This window comes from Barbus barbus (genome assembly GCF_936440315.1).
Source record: "Barbus barbus genome assembly, chromosome: 5".
NCBI lineage: Eukaryota > Metazoa > Chordata > Actinopteri > Cypriniformes > Cyprinidae > Barbus > Barbus barbus.
Window position 1 is genome coordinate 36,404,694 of NC_136733.1, and position 18,075 is coordinate 36,422,768.

General features: G+C 36.8%; 1 protein-coding gene across 1 annotated transcript; it reads left to right on the plus strand.

Annotated features, from left to right (window-relative positions):
* Positions 1 to 638: 638 nt before the first annotated feature.
* Positions 639 to 12,300, plus strand: LOC306869523 (neuropeptide FF receptor 2-like; the record flags this gene model as incomplete). Its single annotated transcript, XM_079416279.1, has 3 exons — positions 639 to 993; positions 10,703 to 10,802; positions 11,376 to 12,300. The coding sequence occupies 3 exons, from the start codon at positions 639 to 641 to the stop codon at positions 12,298 to 12,300; spliced, it is 1,380 nt and encodes a 459-aa protein (XP_079272405.1).
* Between the last annotated feature and the right edge of the window lie 5,775 nt (positions 12,301 to 18,075).

Sequence of the window (18,075 nt, forward strand, 5' to 3'; positions counted from 1 at the left end):
AGGACATTTCATTTCTGACATTAAAACCAAATAATTCAATAAAAACATCTGTAATGTGCTGTCACATCCTAACCCTACTTGAACTTGAGCTTTTACACCTCATTGCTCCCATCTCTTCAAGTCTTGTACTACATACAGATCCCTCAACAAGAGTACATTCACATTCAAAATATTGGTATTTCATAAAATACTCAAGCATACAAAACAAAGCAGAAATTGCACTACATTTTAAACTATATTAGGGGGACTGGAAAAAAGGGTCAATAAACCACGTGCCTTATCTCCTTCATGCATTTTGTATGTCATATCCTGTATGTCACACTTGTTTATCTGCATATGTGACCTCGCCTTAAGCTTTCAAGTCAGAGGAAAGGAGCTTGCTATCCACATAGATTAAAGATTGTAACCATGCACAGATTCTCCTGCAGTGCTCTTAAGTGACATAATGGAATTTCTTTTATAAGATGTGAATACAATTTAAATGATTCATAACCTCCCCATTTTAGCCATGCAAAGCACAGGCAACTGCACACAAATAGTTGGTTAAATAATGGAATAGGATTTATAACATTTAACGCACACTGCATGTTAATGTGTGGTAATGTGATATTCTTTATTTTCTCTCTCTCCTCAGAAAGATGGCGTTGAAACTATTGGACCTAAACTCCACTGTATCATCTCCATTCTTCTCCCCTGTGGAGAACGGCAACAACGTTTCAGTGAACTATGCCTCCTCTCCTCCATATCCTAATCCAGACGTCACCTACGTGGACTTCTATCTGCATGAGCCCTTGGTGTCCGCTATCTTCATTGTATCCTACCTCCTCATCTTTATTGTGTGCATGGTGGGAAATGGTGTGGTGTGCTTCATTGTGCTAAGGAGCAAGAACATGCGTACGGTCACCAATCTCTTCATTCTCAACCTGGCCATCAGTGACCTGCTGGTTGGCATCTTCTGCATGCCTACAACATTGGTGGACAACATCATCACAGGTAAGGGCAATCTTGTTATTGTGAAACCTTAACTATATTTGTTCAAACATACAAAAAAAATCATTGTTGTTAAATATATGTATACAGTAAATATTATTTTGCATGTACTGTATTTTACTATTTATATATTATTTTGTTCCTTCTGCTGCTACTATGATCATCTACTAGGTGGTTACTCACTTAAAATTCCAACACAATTGCTTTGAAATTGTATTATTGTAGTTTATATTTAAATGTGTATTATATAATAGATACTGCAAGTATCTATTATGGATCTTTTGTTTCGAATCAGTGGTTTGGACCTCGTTTCAAACATTCCACTCATTTTCTCCACTGCACTTTCACTTTTTTGATCAGCAGGTTCCATCAGCCTGTGGTTTTTCAAATGCTTTAAAACAGTGAATCATTCTGCAAAGCAAATGGTTCAATTCATTCAGAGTTTCAAAAAGGAGTCACCCACAATCCCCAGTCTACAGCGCAGCATCACACATTGAACTGTTGATGTCTGCATAACAAGCCCTATTTCATTTTCTACCCAAGCTAATCTCACATATTCACCTATAAACAAACAATCGTTCCGACATTTGTGTTTGTTTAATATCCCATTATCGTCATCTTCATCCATTGCTGGTCTAATAAAAATACCAAATGGCAAGCTATGACTTTGATGGCCACACTGCAAATTCTGAATAAAGATATCATCAAAGACAAACCAAGCCAAAGTCAAACTGCATCATCCCCAGGGTTGCCACTAGCCGAAAGGTGAATAAAAAAGCTCAAAACTAGCCCAATAACCTTAGCCCAAATATTAAAACACCCATAACTAAAATTACTTTATAGTAGTAGGCTAATCTGTTTTTTTTTTTTAAAGGTTCCATACAAGTGCCACTCCCTCACAGTTTTAGGTAAAATATAAAATATTTGGTAACACTTTATTTTAAGGTGTCCTTGTTACACTTTGCATGTACTTACTATTATAATAACAATAAATGACTGTATGCATAATTACAGTGCCCTCCAAAAGTATTGGAACAATAAGGCCAGTTCCTTTATTTTTGCTGTAGACTGAAAACATTTGGGTTTGACACAAAAGATGAATATGAGATGAGAGATTAACATTTCAGCTTTTATTTACAGGTATTTTCATCTGGATCATGAGCAGATCCTTTCTTTCTCCAAACTTTAGCCTTTCCATCAATTTGGTCCATAAAATCAGTCCATAAAACCTTGTCCCAGAATTTTTGAGGCTCGTCTCCTATTCTTCTTGCTAATGAGTGGTCTGCATCTTCTGGTGTAGCCTCTGTACTTTTGTTCATGAAGTCTTCTGTGAACAGTAGATTGTGATACCTTCACTCCTACCCTCTGGAGGTTGTTGCTGATGTCACTAACAGTTGTTTTAGGGTCTTTCTTTACAGCTGTCACAATGTTTCTGTCATCAACTGCAGATGTTTCCTTGATCTACCCGTTTGAGGTGTTAGTACACCAGTGGTTTCTTTCTTCCTCAGGAGATTCCAAATGGTTGTACTTGCTATTGCCAGTGTTTGTGCAGTGGTTTGATTGATTTTTCATCTTCTCTCAGCTTCACAATTGCTCGTTTTTCACTCATTTTACACTTTCACTCACACACCTCTCTGGTTTTCATGTTGGTTACACGTCTAACTAACTATAAATGCAGTCTGCACGGATCTGAAACTGATCGCAGACATTCAGTGCTGTTTATTGTTTGAATAATCAATTAATTTGGACACACCAGGGCAACAAAACACACCTGTCAGTCACATGTTCCAACACTTTTGGTAACATGAAAAATGGGTGGGTTCAAACAAAAGGTGCGAGCTTCTAAGTTGTGTATCAGACCCAGATGAAACTACCTGTAAATAAAAGCTGAAATGTTAATCTCTCATCTCATATTCATCTTTTGATGTCAAACCCAAATGTTCTACAGCAAAAATAAAGGAATTGGCCTTACTGTTCCAGTATTTTTGGAGGGCACTGTACATGCAAGTAACCCTAAGCCAAACCCTAATCCTAACCCTAACCATATAGTAAGTACATGTAGGTTTTAATATTACTCAGTACTTAAATGTATAATTACACTGTAACAAGGACACCTTAAAATAAAGTGTCAGTCAAAAAAAAAAAAAAATCAACCTGCAGCAACAAAAAGTAAAAAGTCATCACTTGTTCTTGCTTTGCCTCGGCTTTGAAAGTGTGAGTTGTGGAGCCAGTTACAAAGAGGTGTTACATGCGAGGCCTTAGGTGGAAAAGCACCTCTGGTGAGGGTGAAACGTTGGTTGTACATCAAGATTTATGTCATCTTGACCTAAACCTTCTTTAGGCAGCTAAAAAGTGACACAAGTTAAAAAGTAACCCAATTCCACAGGAAAAGCATGGACGTCTCAACCACATTCTGACATAAACCATGGGGAATATACGAGCTCAACATAGAGAAGAGAGCTTTCATTTTGGGTACTAAATGCACTAAACTTTTATAAGAGGGTGAGAGCAAAACAACACATTCCCATGATGCTTTGCAGAGTTATTTCCTAAGGCAACTTATGTCAAGCCTATTTGTATAGTGCATGATTCCAAACTAGCGTAGGTAGGAAATTATGTCAAACACCCACTAGTATAGTTTCCATCAGAAAAATATGTGTTGATCTCTGCAGTAGTGCAGAGTCCTGCACGGGTCCTGTTTGGTAAACCCGCCCCATACATGCAGTACTTCTCAGAACACACAACCCGTTATCCGACAACAGTACTAATTTGATTCTGTACCCAATCTGACCTGTTTGACATAAACACTGTGACTCGAACAAAAAAATTAGACATGTAGCCCAACATGGTAATAATTAACAGAAAAAAGAGAATGTGCATTCATTGTGTAAGCAATACAAAACCTTTGCCTACATCACAAAAGCAATCAAACCAATAATTGGCATTAGGAGTCGATGCATTTAAGAACAATAGACGCGTAGCCCAACACGGTAATAATTAACAGAAAAAAAGAGAATGTGCATTCATTGCGTAAGCAATACAAAACTTTTGCCTACATCACATGAAAAATCCACCCATACAGGCTATTTTAAACAAATACCACAGGCTATACAGACGCCTTGACACCATGAGCCTTTTAAACAGATTTACTCTGCGTTTAAATGCTGTTGCCTTGTATCTGCAGTGCATACAGTCAGTCGCCTCTGGTCCTCTTAGCAGCATGAAAAATAAAATATTTATACAAATTGTGAATAGAAAGCGAGCAAAGAGTGCTTCCTTTTTATAATATGATGTTTTATTAACAAAGTTCGGGAGGAGTACATCAGATACTTAGCCTAATTAAACACAAGTAGCCTAATTATACACACTCAAGTTAATCGATGCACGGATATAAATACAGCTGACATACCTCTATTCATTTGACGGTTAATCAGCATCCCTCCACCGCCCCTTCTCCACCCAAAAGTATCACTAGAGTTCTCACCACACTATGGAGGGTACTCTGGGTTCGGGCCATTCCCGAGCTCGGAGCCTTTCCCCAGGACATCACGCCAACTGTGTATTACCATAATCGCCAAATACGCATTACTTTACTCGTGCTAAATATATGTAAGTGTGAACTCGTGAACAAGCTGTCAATCATTTCCATTTCAGTGTGATTGGCTACAATGCTCAATATTGCAAATTGTGTTGTAAATAGAAACCTTTACAGAGCATAAAAACAAATAAACATGGGACTGTTTGAATGCAGATGCCAATCAGCGGGTACCGAATTGAGACAAAATCCAGTAGTCTTGGCTATTGGACCCACAGTCCAAATATTAGCAGTTCACCTGTTGTGTATACCTGCCCGCATCCTCTGCAGTGGTGACATAAAAAGTATTAACTTTTCATTGAAGGGGGACAAATGTGATAACACCAGGCAGCCTAAAATTGCCACAGTTGAGAAATTGTTTATATGAGTAAGGTAGTCTTGTCTTGTTTAGTATGTTTTTGTGGATAGGTGCTTACGAAAGGCACTTGATACACATTTAATTAATCATTATTTCAAGAGAATGAATGCTCAGGCATTATAGAACTAATCATAGAAGAAAGTGTAGGCAATTTGTAGGCAATCAAGTGAATCTCACTGAACAAGCTCATCCTGAACACGTTGAAATTGGCCCATTCCTCTACATCACAGTGATGGCTGTTAAACTGAGCAGAATGTCCCCCCCTGAAAGGAGTACCTTTTGTGCAGTGGCTCCTTGAGAGAGTATAATGGCATTTTTCACTGGTTGCATCCTTCTGTCTTTCATCTGGTTACCATGCAATCATTACAAACTTTAAAGCCTACCGAGTGTGCTTATTCATCAGACAATCTACAATCACAATCACGATAGACCTCACAGAACTGTCATGAATCGCAATTCTTCTAACTAATCCTGGCCAGCGGGATGTGTTCCCCTGGAGCATAACAAGCGTCCAATCTGTTAATGGGAAGAACCATCTCATTGTGATAAGGAAGTGAATGCAAAAATGAACAGAAGAAATTATGCAGCATACTGGAAAGACAGTACAATAAAAGATTTTGCAAAGCAGTTTGATTCTCAAAGCAGACTCATTTGAGACTCAAAGCATTTTCTCCTGCTTATGGCTGAATAGAAAGTGCATGACATTTACATTTATGACATTTAGCAGATGCTCTACATTTACAGAGCGACATACAAAAAGGCTTTAGCATCACATGAGTCTGTTGTGATGGCCAAGCATGCAAAGCATGCAATCTGGAATATGATCTGATAGGCAAAGTTCTAAATACAGTACAGTGTAAATAAATAAAGCCAATGCAAGATTTTTCCACAGAGAGTGGAACAAAGAGGATTAAATCATCATCTGAGCATTATCAGTGTCTGAATGATGAGCCATGAGAACTGACAACATTTGCAACATTGATAAGACAGCAGATAAAAATGTATGTATCAAAACTTAAACACTGAAAGAAACATGCGATATGAACTGCACAGAACCAGATATGTAATGCATTCACCAACTGAAAAATGTAGACCACAAGGCTTCAAATGCATGCAAAGAACTATGATTTCAAAGCACAAATTATTCAGAGCTGCACGTCCTCCAGACATTTTAGCTGTGCTCTGAGATAGGATGATTTGTCTCTGTAAGATCTCCTACCACATGGTAGACCCCTTGAAATTTCAGAATTACAAGCATCAGGCATATAACAACACTCAGGCATATAACAACACAATAAAAGGTGTAGATACGAATGGCCACAAACAATTAAAATGGGGTGCACAGATTTTCATATAATGACTGATGACAGATAAAAGGCTATTTTGGCTAAATAAAAAAACACCAACAGCTAAAAATGCATTTGTTCTAAATGCTACAAGTGAATTTATCCTTCACAACATTAGAATATGAAATGTTGATTTTTTTTTTTTTTTATGAACGCAGGCATACTAATAATCACTAATTTGACAGCACCTATAAATTCCAGCATCAGCCACCAGATCTACGGCCAACTAGCATCCAAATATTCTCTTATGTTCCAAGCACATACTTTCTATCCTGGGTACATTTACCTGTCACATAGTAACACAACCCGAGGAACTTTCTATGTGATACCTGATGACGGCTGCTCTTTGCTGAGCTACCAAACAGCTGAGGAGCCGAATCTCATTAAAACACTGAACTCCCTCAGCTATGTCCCAACCAACAGGACTGCAGCAGATAAGCTGCCTAAAGAAGCTTTAGGTCAAGATGACATAAATCTTGATGTACAACCAACGTTTCACCCTCACCAGAGGTGCTTTTCCACCTAAAGCCTCGCATGTAACACCTCTTTGTAACTGGCTCCACAACTCACACTTTCAAAGCCGAGGCAAAGCAAGAACAAGTGATGACATATGGCAGGAAGATTTTCCTGTTTTGTGTGAACGTCACCTTCTGACAACAACAGATGAGTTGAATGTGTTCTCAGCTGTATACTATGCTGCATCCCAGCAGCACATAAAAACATAAACTAGGGTCAGAGCCTCAGTGCCTCAATTTTGGTATTTGATCTGCTGGAAAATGCAATGCACCAAACACTCCAAGGCATTTCAAGGACCTCAGCGACAATACCATTGTGTGCAGTTCGACATGAGCAGACCATGACAGCAGGCTTACGGCACTATTCAGAGAATTAAAGAAAAAAACATGACCCTTAATCACAGTAAATGTAAGTTTAATAAATCCACGTTTGAGATCTTTGGATTTGTGTCCTCAGCAAATAGCATACTGTATCTGCTGACCTCAGAAAGGTGACTACAGTGCAACACATAAGTGCTCTAACCCATGCCAGTAAATGCTGTTTTGACCACCAACTGTTCTTGATATGATTTGATGGTTTTAGCATTTAATGATATAAATCTTTGTAAATTTCAGTATTACTGTATATGACTGTCCGGCCGATTGTGTGCTTGAGTACAGCAGTGGGTGTACATGCGATTAGGGAATAGGCATCTTTTGAGTTTTTCCAAAAAAACAAACAAACAGAGAACAGCCTCTGATTCACAAACCATGTTTTCATATGCTGCATTAAATCTTCTTGATCTTACAGTTCACAATGCAAAATAACAAAATCAGCTGTGTAAAACATTTTATACATTTTTTTTCAGTTATTATTTCTAGGGTCCCACAACAATGTGTTTATTAGATTTATTATGCATTTAATATTTTAATACAGTAACGTAATGAAATGTTTTGGTCATACATTTTTCGCCTGTCTTGAGTTTGCAGGCATGTCATGTTTTATTTCACATAATAGTTCACTTTAACCCCAGAAAAAACAAAGAGCTCATGATACTATTGCAATTCGCTTACAGCAAATGCCAGCAGAGCTCTTATTGATGGTGGAAATTGATACTCACAGGCTTATCTCCTTAGATTATAATCAATAGTGCATTTGCTGTGTTATATGCCTGTTAGGTATAGTGTGTTTATATGTTTTATGTTTTATCTTCTTATCTTGCTGTAATTTTATTTTATGTATGACCTCGTATTTGCCATCCTATTTTGCAATAATTGTTCTGAACCTGAGACCTGTTGTTGTTAACTGTTCTCTAAACTGACCTTCACCTTTTCATTCATTCACATGAGCTCATATAGCTTGATGACTGACATTAAGTGCCATGAACAGATCTTCTGCTAACGCATGAATCACATCGGACAATTGAAAAGACAAAGACAGACGAAATATGTTGATAGAGCTGATAAAAATGTCAAAACTGTAACTTGAATGCAATGTAAGTTGCTTTGGATAAAAGCGTCTGCTAAATGCATAAATGTAAATGTAAATGTTGTTTTCTTTTCTTAGCTTAATTATGAGTTGAGTCTGTCCTGGCCTTCAAGGTCACAAGTAATAGTAGATGAAGACACAAGGACAGATAAACATTTGTAAGGTCCCCCATGCTAAAAAAAAAATACGAAGATACACTCTCAGAAATAAAGGTACAAAAACTGGGGCGGTACCTTTTCAAAAGGTACAATTTAGTACGTATTAGGTTCAAATATGTACACTTTAAGTACTAATACGTACATTTAAGGTACCGGAATGGACCCTTGAGGTACAAACATGTACCTTTTGAAAAGGTACCGCCCAAGTGACAGCTTTTGTACCTTTATTTCTGAGAGTGCACAGAGTAAATGGATTTATGCTCCCAAAGGAATGGCCTTCACCCTCAGTTCAGCTCTACTACGTAAATTGAAAGTGAAAAACAGAAAGAAAAAAAACCCTGTGGGTCTTCAAGTTTTTAATGTTGTTTACATGTCTGTCTGGTGTTTTTAATGTGACAAACCACACGCAAATTCATTCAAACAGAATCTTCTCTTTAAAATGGCGGTGTACCAAAATTAGTCTCAATAATGCATTTTGAAACAACCCCTGCATCACAAACAACAAATCACAATCCTGTCAACATGCGGGATGGGGGAAAAGGTTTCTATTTTCAAAGTGTATCTAATACAGACCTACAACAGACTTACAAAAAAAATGAAACTGTAGGCTGAATGCCACCTGAATGCTAATTAATCTCAGACTCGGAAAGTTGGCTAGAAAGTATTTTACAGACAGACAAAGTTTACCCATTACTCTTTATTCCCCCTCATCAAAATGAACTTTGTAACAATCTGTTGCAGTACATCCAAGACAACTCAAAAATAAACATCCTCCATTGTGTCTGACTACCAACAAAAGTATTTTTTCACAAAGACTCTTGTTCCCAATAGTAAAGAACATCCAACTCATTATAGATTCACATCTTTTATTATAATTGGACAACACACGAACAAGAGTGGTAATATTCACACAAACAACAAAATTGCAAAAAGTTAGTTTTTTTGACACTGTATTATCAGACGTAATCTGTTCCAAATGAAGCCACAGCAGAATCAAGTATTTCTGACTGAATCAAGGCTGCTTTCCAATCTACCCTAACTGGCCTGTAACATGAACATGCCAGCATGATTAATAATAGCTGTGGGAGATTTACTTCACTGACTATGATCCTTATAAGAATCAGAAGTGACATGATCCTATGACCGTTATGATTAAGATGGAGAAAATCTTCCTTTTAAAGCTTTTGCTCTTATTCCTAGAACACCACAATCTTCATGTTCTACATATATATATATATATATATATATATATATATATATATATATATATATATATATATATATATATATATATATATATATATATATATATATATATATATATATATATATATATATATATATACACATACATACATACAGTATATATATAAGCCAGTCTGGATCTGGATTGTTTTTAGTTCTCTGAAGAGGAAAGGTGAACCTTTAATACTGAATGACCCCTGACATTGTCTATAGATTTGTTGGCTCCCGTTTCTCTCATTAATTCTTTCGTTTGCTGTCTTACTCTCTCCTACTGTCTCACAATCTCTACCCAATTCTTTTTTTTCTCTCCCACTTCTTCCACCTCTGTTCTTCAGAGTCATTTTCTCTTACACCATCTGTATTTTAAAAACTCTTCATCTGTCATTATTATTCATACCCACAAATCGACCAGCTGCTTCACAATATCTCCAAATTTAATCAGCCTCTTAAAAGGATCTTCTGGGTTTACTCTCATAAGAGGTGAACAAAAACAATAGGTCTCCAAGTGACTGAGCTCTGTTCTTCTCATCAGTTTCTTCTATAATCCCCTCAGCTAACACCACTCAACACACAAAAAGTGCCAGCTCCACTTTGTAAGCTGAAAGAGTCAAGGGAATGTGTTAAAGTGGTGTCAATAAGTGAAAAAGAGAGTAAGTGAGCGAGAAAACCAAATGGGAGTGAGAGAAAAAGAGAGATCAAAAAGTCCCCATTGTGAAGTCTTCACAGTCTGTCTGTCAAGTTGCATTAACTGTAAATAAAACTGAGGAAGAAAGCAAGTAGGAAACAAAAAATATAATACAGTATTGTATGTACGCACTGACTGTCTTGCATAGAGAGTAAAATGAAAAAATGAACAAGAAAAGTATTTAAAGATGTGCTAAATAGCAAAATTATTTAATTTCAATACAGATGCTTGTAAATTATGTCACAATTTGGGAATGATGGTCTAAATTATAATATGAAAAGTGAATGGTTCCTTAAGATATATATGTCATTTCTGCCCTGTTGTTCATATTTTCTTCTGCAGGCTGGCCTTTTGGCAGTTTGGTGTGTAAGTTGAGTGGGATGGTACAGGGAATATCTGTATCTGCCTCTGTCTTCACGCTAGTGGCCATTGCTGTTGACAGGTGGGCTAAAAAAAGTCAATATATTTGTAGTTAATTGTGTTATCGAAATATACATATTTTTGTGTTTTATGTACACTACCGCTCAATTTTTGGGGTCTGTAAGATTTTAAATGTTTTTTAAAAGAAGCCTCTTGTGCTCATCAAAGCTGCATTTATTTGATTTAAATACCGCAAAAACAGTACTGTAAAATGTTATTGCAATTTATTCCTGTTATGGCAGAGCTGAATTACTCTATCTTCAGTCAGTGTCACATGATCCTTCAGAAATCATCATAAATCTGCTACATTTGTACAGAAACATTTGTGCAGAAAAATGACATTTATATAAGTATAATTTCTTATTTGACCCCAAACTTCTGAATGGTAGTGTACATTTAAAATTTAAATGTAATAAAAGGATTATCTTCAGGTTTATATTTATTGTACATTTATCCTTAAAACGCTTTCTTGAAACACTTATTTTCTGTTTCTGTCTCAATCTCCTCTGCTCTGTTTTCTGTCACCCGTCTCTTTTCCTCTCACATTTAATGTCTTTCGTCACACTCTCCTCCTTGTTTTATATTAATGTGTCAGATTCCGCTGCATTGTCTATCCCTTCAAACAGAAGCTTACTATCTCCACCTCCACCCTCATCATCATCATCATCTGGGTTCTGGCCATCTCCATCATGTGTCCGTCTGGTGTCATGCTACAGGTCACCAAAGAGCACAGAGTCTCCATCTTGCTAAGCGACGGCAACACCACACAACCCTTCTACTGGTGCCGTGAAAACTGGCCAAACCAGGAGATGCGCAAGATTTACACTACAGTACTCTTTGCTAACATTTATTTGGCACCTCTGACCCTAATTGTCATCATGTACGCCCGGATTGGAATCACTCTCTTCAAAACATCCATGCCTGTCCCTGTGAGCCAAGTTGGGACCTCAGGCTCCGGTTCTAGTGTTGGGAAAAACAGCAGATATGAAAGTCGTCAGCTGGTGTCCCGGAAAAAGAAGCGGGTCATTAAAATGTTGCTAGTGGTGGCCCTACTCTTCATCCTGTCATGGTTGCCATTGTGGGCACTCATGATGCTGAGTGACTACGCAAGCCTGAGTGAGCGTCAGCATCGTATTATTAACATCTATTTTTATCCTCTGGCCCACTGGCTGGCGTTCTGTAACAGCAGCGTCAATCCCATAGTCTATGGGTTTTTCAATGAGAACTTTCGCAAAGGTTTCAAGGCAGCCTTTAAGCTTCAGCTCTGCTCAGCCCATTCAGGCAAGAGGAGGAGCTACTCTCACCGTCTGCAGGGGAACGCTGTATTACCTGCCAACTTGCCCCTGACCAAGGAGTCTGCACTGGAGGCTGGAGGTCCGAGACCTGGACAGGTGCTCATCCAAGAGATGGTGTCGGTGGGCAGTGGGAGGGGTCTAGGTGAAAGGAGCCAGTCATCAGGCAAGGAAAATGTGAAAGAACAGGATCTGATCATGGAAGATCTGGAGAAGGTTTGTGTGTAAGAGAATACTGTCCTTGATATACTTGATACGATATACTTTTACAAGTATGTAATATTTTTATGTATTTATTTAATTGAGAAGAAATGACAGTAAATGCATTTAAAATGTTTCAAGTTCTCTATTTTAAATGAACACTGTTTGTTTGAACTTTCTGTTCATCAAAGAACAATGAAAAAAAAAATAGTTTCCACAAAAATATTAAGCAGCATAACATTTTTCATCCAAATCATCATGATAGGACACTGAAGACCTCAGCAATGGCTCCTGGAAAACAGAAAACATTTTGAAATATTAATACAATTTTAAATGCAACTTTTTAATGAAGCTTTTTTTCATATTTTGTGTCAAATAGATGCAGATTTAGAGAGCATGAGACATTACATGTTTTTCAAAAACATAAAAAAATCATAAACTCTAAACCTTAGCTCATATAAAATACAGAATTTATATAATGGGATATAATGAGAAATACTGACCTCATAAAACAACCTTATTCAACAGGATTTGTGCATTGCAAATTTCCAAAATCCACATCATTAAACTGGCAAATAAAAAATATCCCTGAGCAGTTTACCGTTATGACAGATGTTTTAGTAAATAAACATCTTTTTTTATTATTGGCAGCCAAGGCAATTTTACAGATGTTCTTCACTAAATTGACAATTTTCACCCTCCATCTCCTTTTGGCATCAGCAGATTTTTCTAGTCCCTCTTTGGTCTATTTTTATTAAAGAAAGTTTAAGTGACACTGCATCTAAATCAATCTTCAGAAAACATTCAGAGTATTATAGATGGAATAAATGTAACTATTGTTTGTCTTTCTTTCTTCGCAGGTAATGTACGATCTATAGGTGCTTAATGATTTCATGGAACCCGGTCAAAGATACTGTGCACTCAGATGATGTGATACTCATGAAAGGCTGATTTTTCCCTTCTCTTTGACTGTTTTACTGCTGGGAGGACACCATGAGTTCATCTTTCATCTCTTTTCATCTATTTCATCTTCTAGGCAAGTATGTGCGCTGCCTTTTCCTTCATGAAATTTAAAATTTTATGACAATAATTGTGCCAGACAGGCAGACTGTGCTGGAGGGGTTAAAATTCAGACGCTGTGTGTGACAAACATTTTGTTGACTTAGATTTGACCTAATAAGATGAGAAATGAAATGACATCTCACTGGCTGCCAAAGTATGCCCAGTGTCATTTTTGGATGTATTAGCTGATTGCAATCACCCTTTTAAACCTGAGGAAATCACCCTGAGGTTTGTTAAAAATTACACTGAATTTCAAGGCCACAAGGCAACAACATGGAAATTTCCATGGAAAAGGCTATGAGTCTAAGTCACATCTGACTGAAGTGCCTAGGCGCATGATGCTCTGACTATAGGAACATCATGACTATGAATCTATATTAGTATAAAATAGCTCACTGTAACAGGAAGGGCATTTTGCCAGAGAATTTTTAGAAACACCCAACAGTTTGTGCTCTGACATGGGGGACAGTGCCTGAGGACCTTTTCAGACTCTTGAATTCATTGTAAATGAACTGCTGAACAGAAGAGCTGTGCCTTAAAAAAGGGCATTAGCAGTCAGAAGCAATGAGAACTTGAACGTCTCCTATATGGAATGTGTCAACAAACAAATCCACAAGGAAAATGTCAAATGTCCAGACTGTCTCTGGTTTTTGCATCTAACATTTATGCATATTTCACAGTTTCTCTTTTGAACGAGAATCGACACTGATGATTTTGTATGTGTAGAAAAAGAAAAAGCTCATTGTTATTTTGTTGTCTGTGTTTCTAATGTAAACCTGGCAGGTGTTAAATTCTGAAGTGGTATACTCGAGGCACACAGTGTTTTGCTGCTACAATGTCCTCTGTGAACTTCTTTTATTCATTTTCAGTTTGGGGATACATTCTCTTGGCAGCAATTCAACATCTTACTGTGCTTTGCAATGATGTGTATAAAATGACTAATCAAGTGAACAATCTGTTCAGAAAACAGTCATTAATGCAGGTTGGGTTGGAAATTTGGTTTGACTAAAAAATTTGATGTATGTTGTGTTTCTCTGAGAGTAAAGGGCGCGCTTAATGAAATATGGTAAATTACAGCTACACCAGCAACTGATATTGCATCATCAAATGCAAAAAGGAATAATTTCACCACTGGTTGCTGCATAATGTGTGAAAGACAGGGAGGAAATGGTAGAGAGAGAAACAGGACCTTGTTGAACTGTCTTACTGGTTGATGGTCAACATAACTTTATTTTTTTTTGCGAGTGTGGCATATCAGCTTACTCGTCATGTCTCTGTGTCGTGACAGTATAATTATGTCTTTAAAGTGACATTTCTGACAGTGTATTTGTTGGATGTTGTCACTGCTAATGTTATCATAAACAAGACAGATGCTATAGGATAATGTATGAAGCCTACAAAGAATATTATTTTAACATACTGCACAGAACACAGCAGACTGGGTAATGATACAGGGAGAAAAACAAAATATCTTTTAGTCTCTCTATATGTCAAAATTGTCAAATGTCTCCAGCACTGGTGTAACTACCATCAGTGCAGTCACACAACATTCTACACTGATGTTAAAGGGGTCATATGATGCGATTTCAAGTTTTCCTTTCTCTTTGGAGTGTTACAAGCTGTTTGTGCATAGATAAGATCCCTGAAGTTGCAAAGACTAAAGTCTCAAAACCAAAGATATATTCTTTATCAAAGTTAAGACTTTGCCACGCCCCCCTAAAACAGCTCATTCAAACACGCCCCCACATGTCTATGTCACGATACAGTTGATACAGTTCTGATGTGGTACTCTCAGAAAAAAGGCAGCGCCATTTAAAAAAGTTTTAATGTGTACTAATCTGTACTATTTAGTGGTAAAAAGGTACAAGCTTTTGTACCTTTTTGCCCCAGTGACAGCTTTGCACATTTTTTAAATGTTAAAAGTTTGCACACTGCATGTTAAAAGTCGTAGGATAGTCATTTTTACTATTCGTCATGGTCAACACTTCTTTAAATTGCTACAGTAAATTATAAAAAATATATACACATTACTATATGAAGCCTAAAATTGTACTCTAAAACTTAACTAATAGTAACTTAACTTAGTTAATAGTTTAATGCATCCTTTGAGAATAAATAAAGAGAATTAAAATGTTGTATAGTTTACCCCAAATTAAAAAAATCTTTCTTCATTTCATTAAAGATGCTTTGAAGAATGTTATGAAGAACCAACTATTTTGGTTACCACTGACTTCCATAGATTGTATTTCCTTTGACATTTCTCAAAATATCTAATTTCTCAGAAGAATGGCAGTCAAACAGGTTTGGACTGACATAAGGGGGAGTAAATGATGAAATAAAAAAAAAATGGGTGCACAATCCCTTTAAAGATGTTATGCATTTATGTTATGCATTTACAGTGGGGAAAATTTTTTTGATCCCCTGCTGATTTTGTACGTTTGCCCACTGACAAAGAAATGATCAGTCTATAATGTTAATGGTAGAGAGACAGAATAACAACAACAACAAAAAAAAATACAGGAAAAAAGCATTTAAAAAAAGTTATGGCTTAGTACTTGGTGGAAAAACCGTTGTTGGCAATCACAGAGGTCAGACGTTTCTTGTAGTTGGCCAGCAGTACATGTGCTTTCTTGAGCAGGGGGATCTTGCGGGCGATGCAGGATTTCAGTCTTTCACAGGGTAATGTTACCAATTGTTTTCTTGGTGACTATGGTCCCAGCTCCCTTGAGATCATTGACAAGATCCTCCCGTGTAGTTCTAGGCTGATTCCTCACCGTTCTCATGATCATTGAAACTCCACGAGGTGAAATCTTGCATGGAGCCCCAGACCGAGGGAGATTGACAGTTATTTTGTGTTTCTTCCATTTGCGAATAATCACACCAACTGCTTGGCGTTGGTCTTGTAGCCCATTCCAGCCTTGTGTAGGTCTACAATCTTGTCCCTGACATCCTTGGACAGCTCTTTGGTCTTGACCATGGTGGAGAGTTTGGAATCTGACTGACTGATTGCTTCTGTGGACAGGTGTCTTTTATGTAGCTAACAAACTGAGATTAGGAGCAATCCCTTTAAGAAAGTGCTCCTTATCTCAGCTTGTTGCCTGTATAAAAGACACCTGGGAGCCAGAAATCTTGCTGATTAATAGGGGATCAAATACTTATTTGACTCATTAAAGATTGTTTTCTTGTTATTCTGTCTCTCACTGTTAAAATAAACCTACCATTAAAATTATAGACTGATCATTTCTTTGTCAGTGGGCAAACGTACAAAATCAGCAGGGGATCAAATAATTTTTTTCCCACTGTATGCATTTATGTCAATTGCTGTTACATCCCTTGTAATCAGTCTTAATACTAGAGCTCTGAAACACCTATGTCTGAATCTTCTTTATTGGATTGGAAATGTTCCTCTTACAGCTCTTTGAAGCTTATTTTCACTCATTATGTGGCAATGATAGCCTTGTGGTTAAAGTCGGCATGAAACAAAGTTGCAATCGTCTTTTCTTACCTATTGGGACATATCAGGATGAAACAGCTTCCTGAACAATTCTTAATATACCAACAGCAGGTTACCCTGTCCATGTAACAGCAGCATTGTTAATTTAAATGAGACATGTCTGCTACTGATTAAGTAAGCAGTAGAAATAATGAGTATTACACAGGTATATTTGCATCATTTAACATCCTTTTGTAAATGTGTAAATTGTAAATTTTGTGCTGTATGTTAGTATTCACTGTGTCTGAGCACATTGGAATGGTGTTTGTATTTCCTTCGAATGTCAAATCTATGAAACCGCATGATGTCACATTTGAAGATTGTCTGGGCATACTTATTTTTGTAATTGTTTAACAGATGTACAAACCTCTTATCAGAGTCATACAATTCACTGAACACTCCTCATTTGCATATTTATACAAACACTAAGAACAGCCAAATAAGGGACGTTTTCTTCACCTTTTGAGCTTTGTGTATCATTACAAGAAAAATGACTGCTCATCTCTGTTGTTGTTTAAATATAGATTGTTTAAATATGTGACTGTAAATATATTGAGTTTTTGCCTCATTAGCCTATATATATTAAGTAAAACTGACTAATAAATAAAATATTGTGTATTAAATGTGTTGATTGTGTCTGAGAAATTTAACTTTTGAGGCATGATTTTAGAATAGCTGTGCTTGACACCTGCATTTTCTTCAGTATGTACCAGCTTCTGCAGTACAAAGGTATGTTCAAACTTTTTATATACTGTATTACTTTGTATATGACTTTATATATTACTTTAATATTCACATAAATCTTATTAAGATGGACTTAATTGCTATTTTCATTGTCTGATCTTCCTGATTTCAGATTAATGAATTGGCAGACCGTGAATCACACCTATTTGGTGTAAAAAAACAACCCAAAAATCAGTGGGGTAATGAGGAAGTTCACAACCAGCTACAACAAGAGAATGTAAAGCACATGTGAAGAGGGTATTTGGGCACTGCAGCAAAAAAAAAAAAAAAACTGAAAATTGTGGTATAAATAAATAAACAAACAAACAAACAAACTCAGGGTAAAATGTAAAAACTGTAAAAGGGTCATTAAGGGCCACTTCTCTGTCCCTAGACTTTACAGAAATATTACAATTGAAATACACATTAGGGTTACAATTGTTTTATATTTTAAAATGAAACTATGTCATTTTTTTAAATGAAACAATATGTAATTTGAACAATTACACCTTCCTGAGCCATCA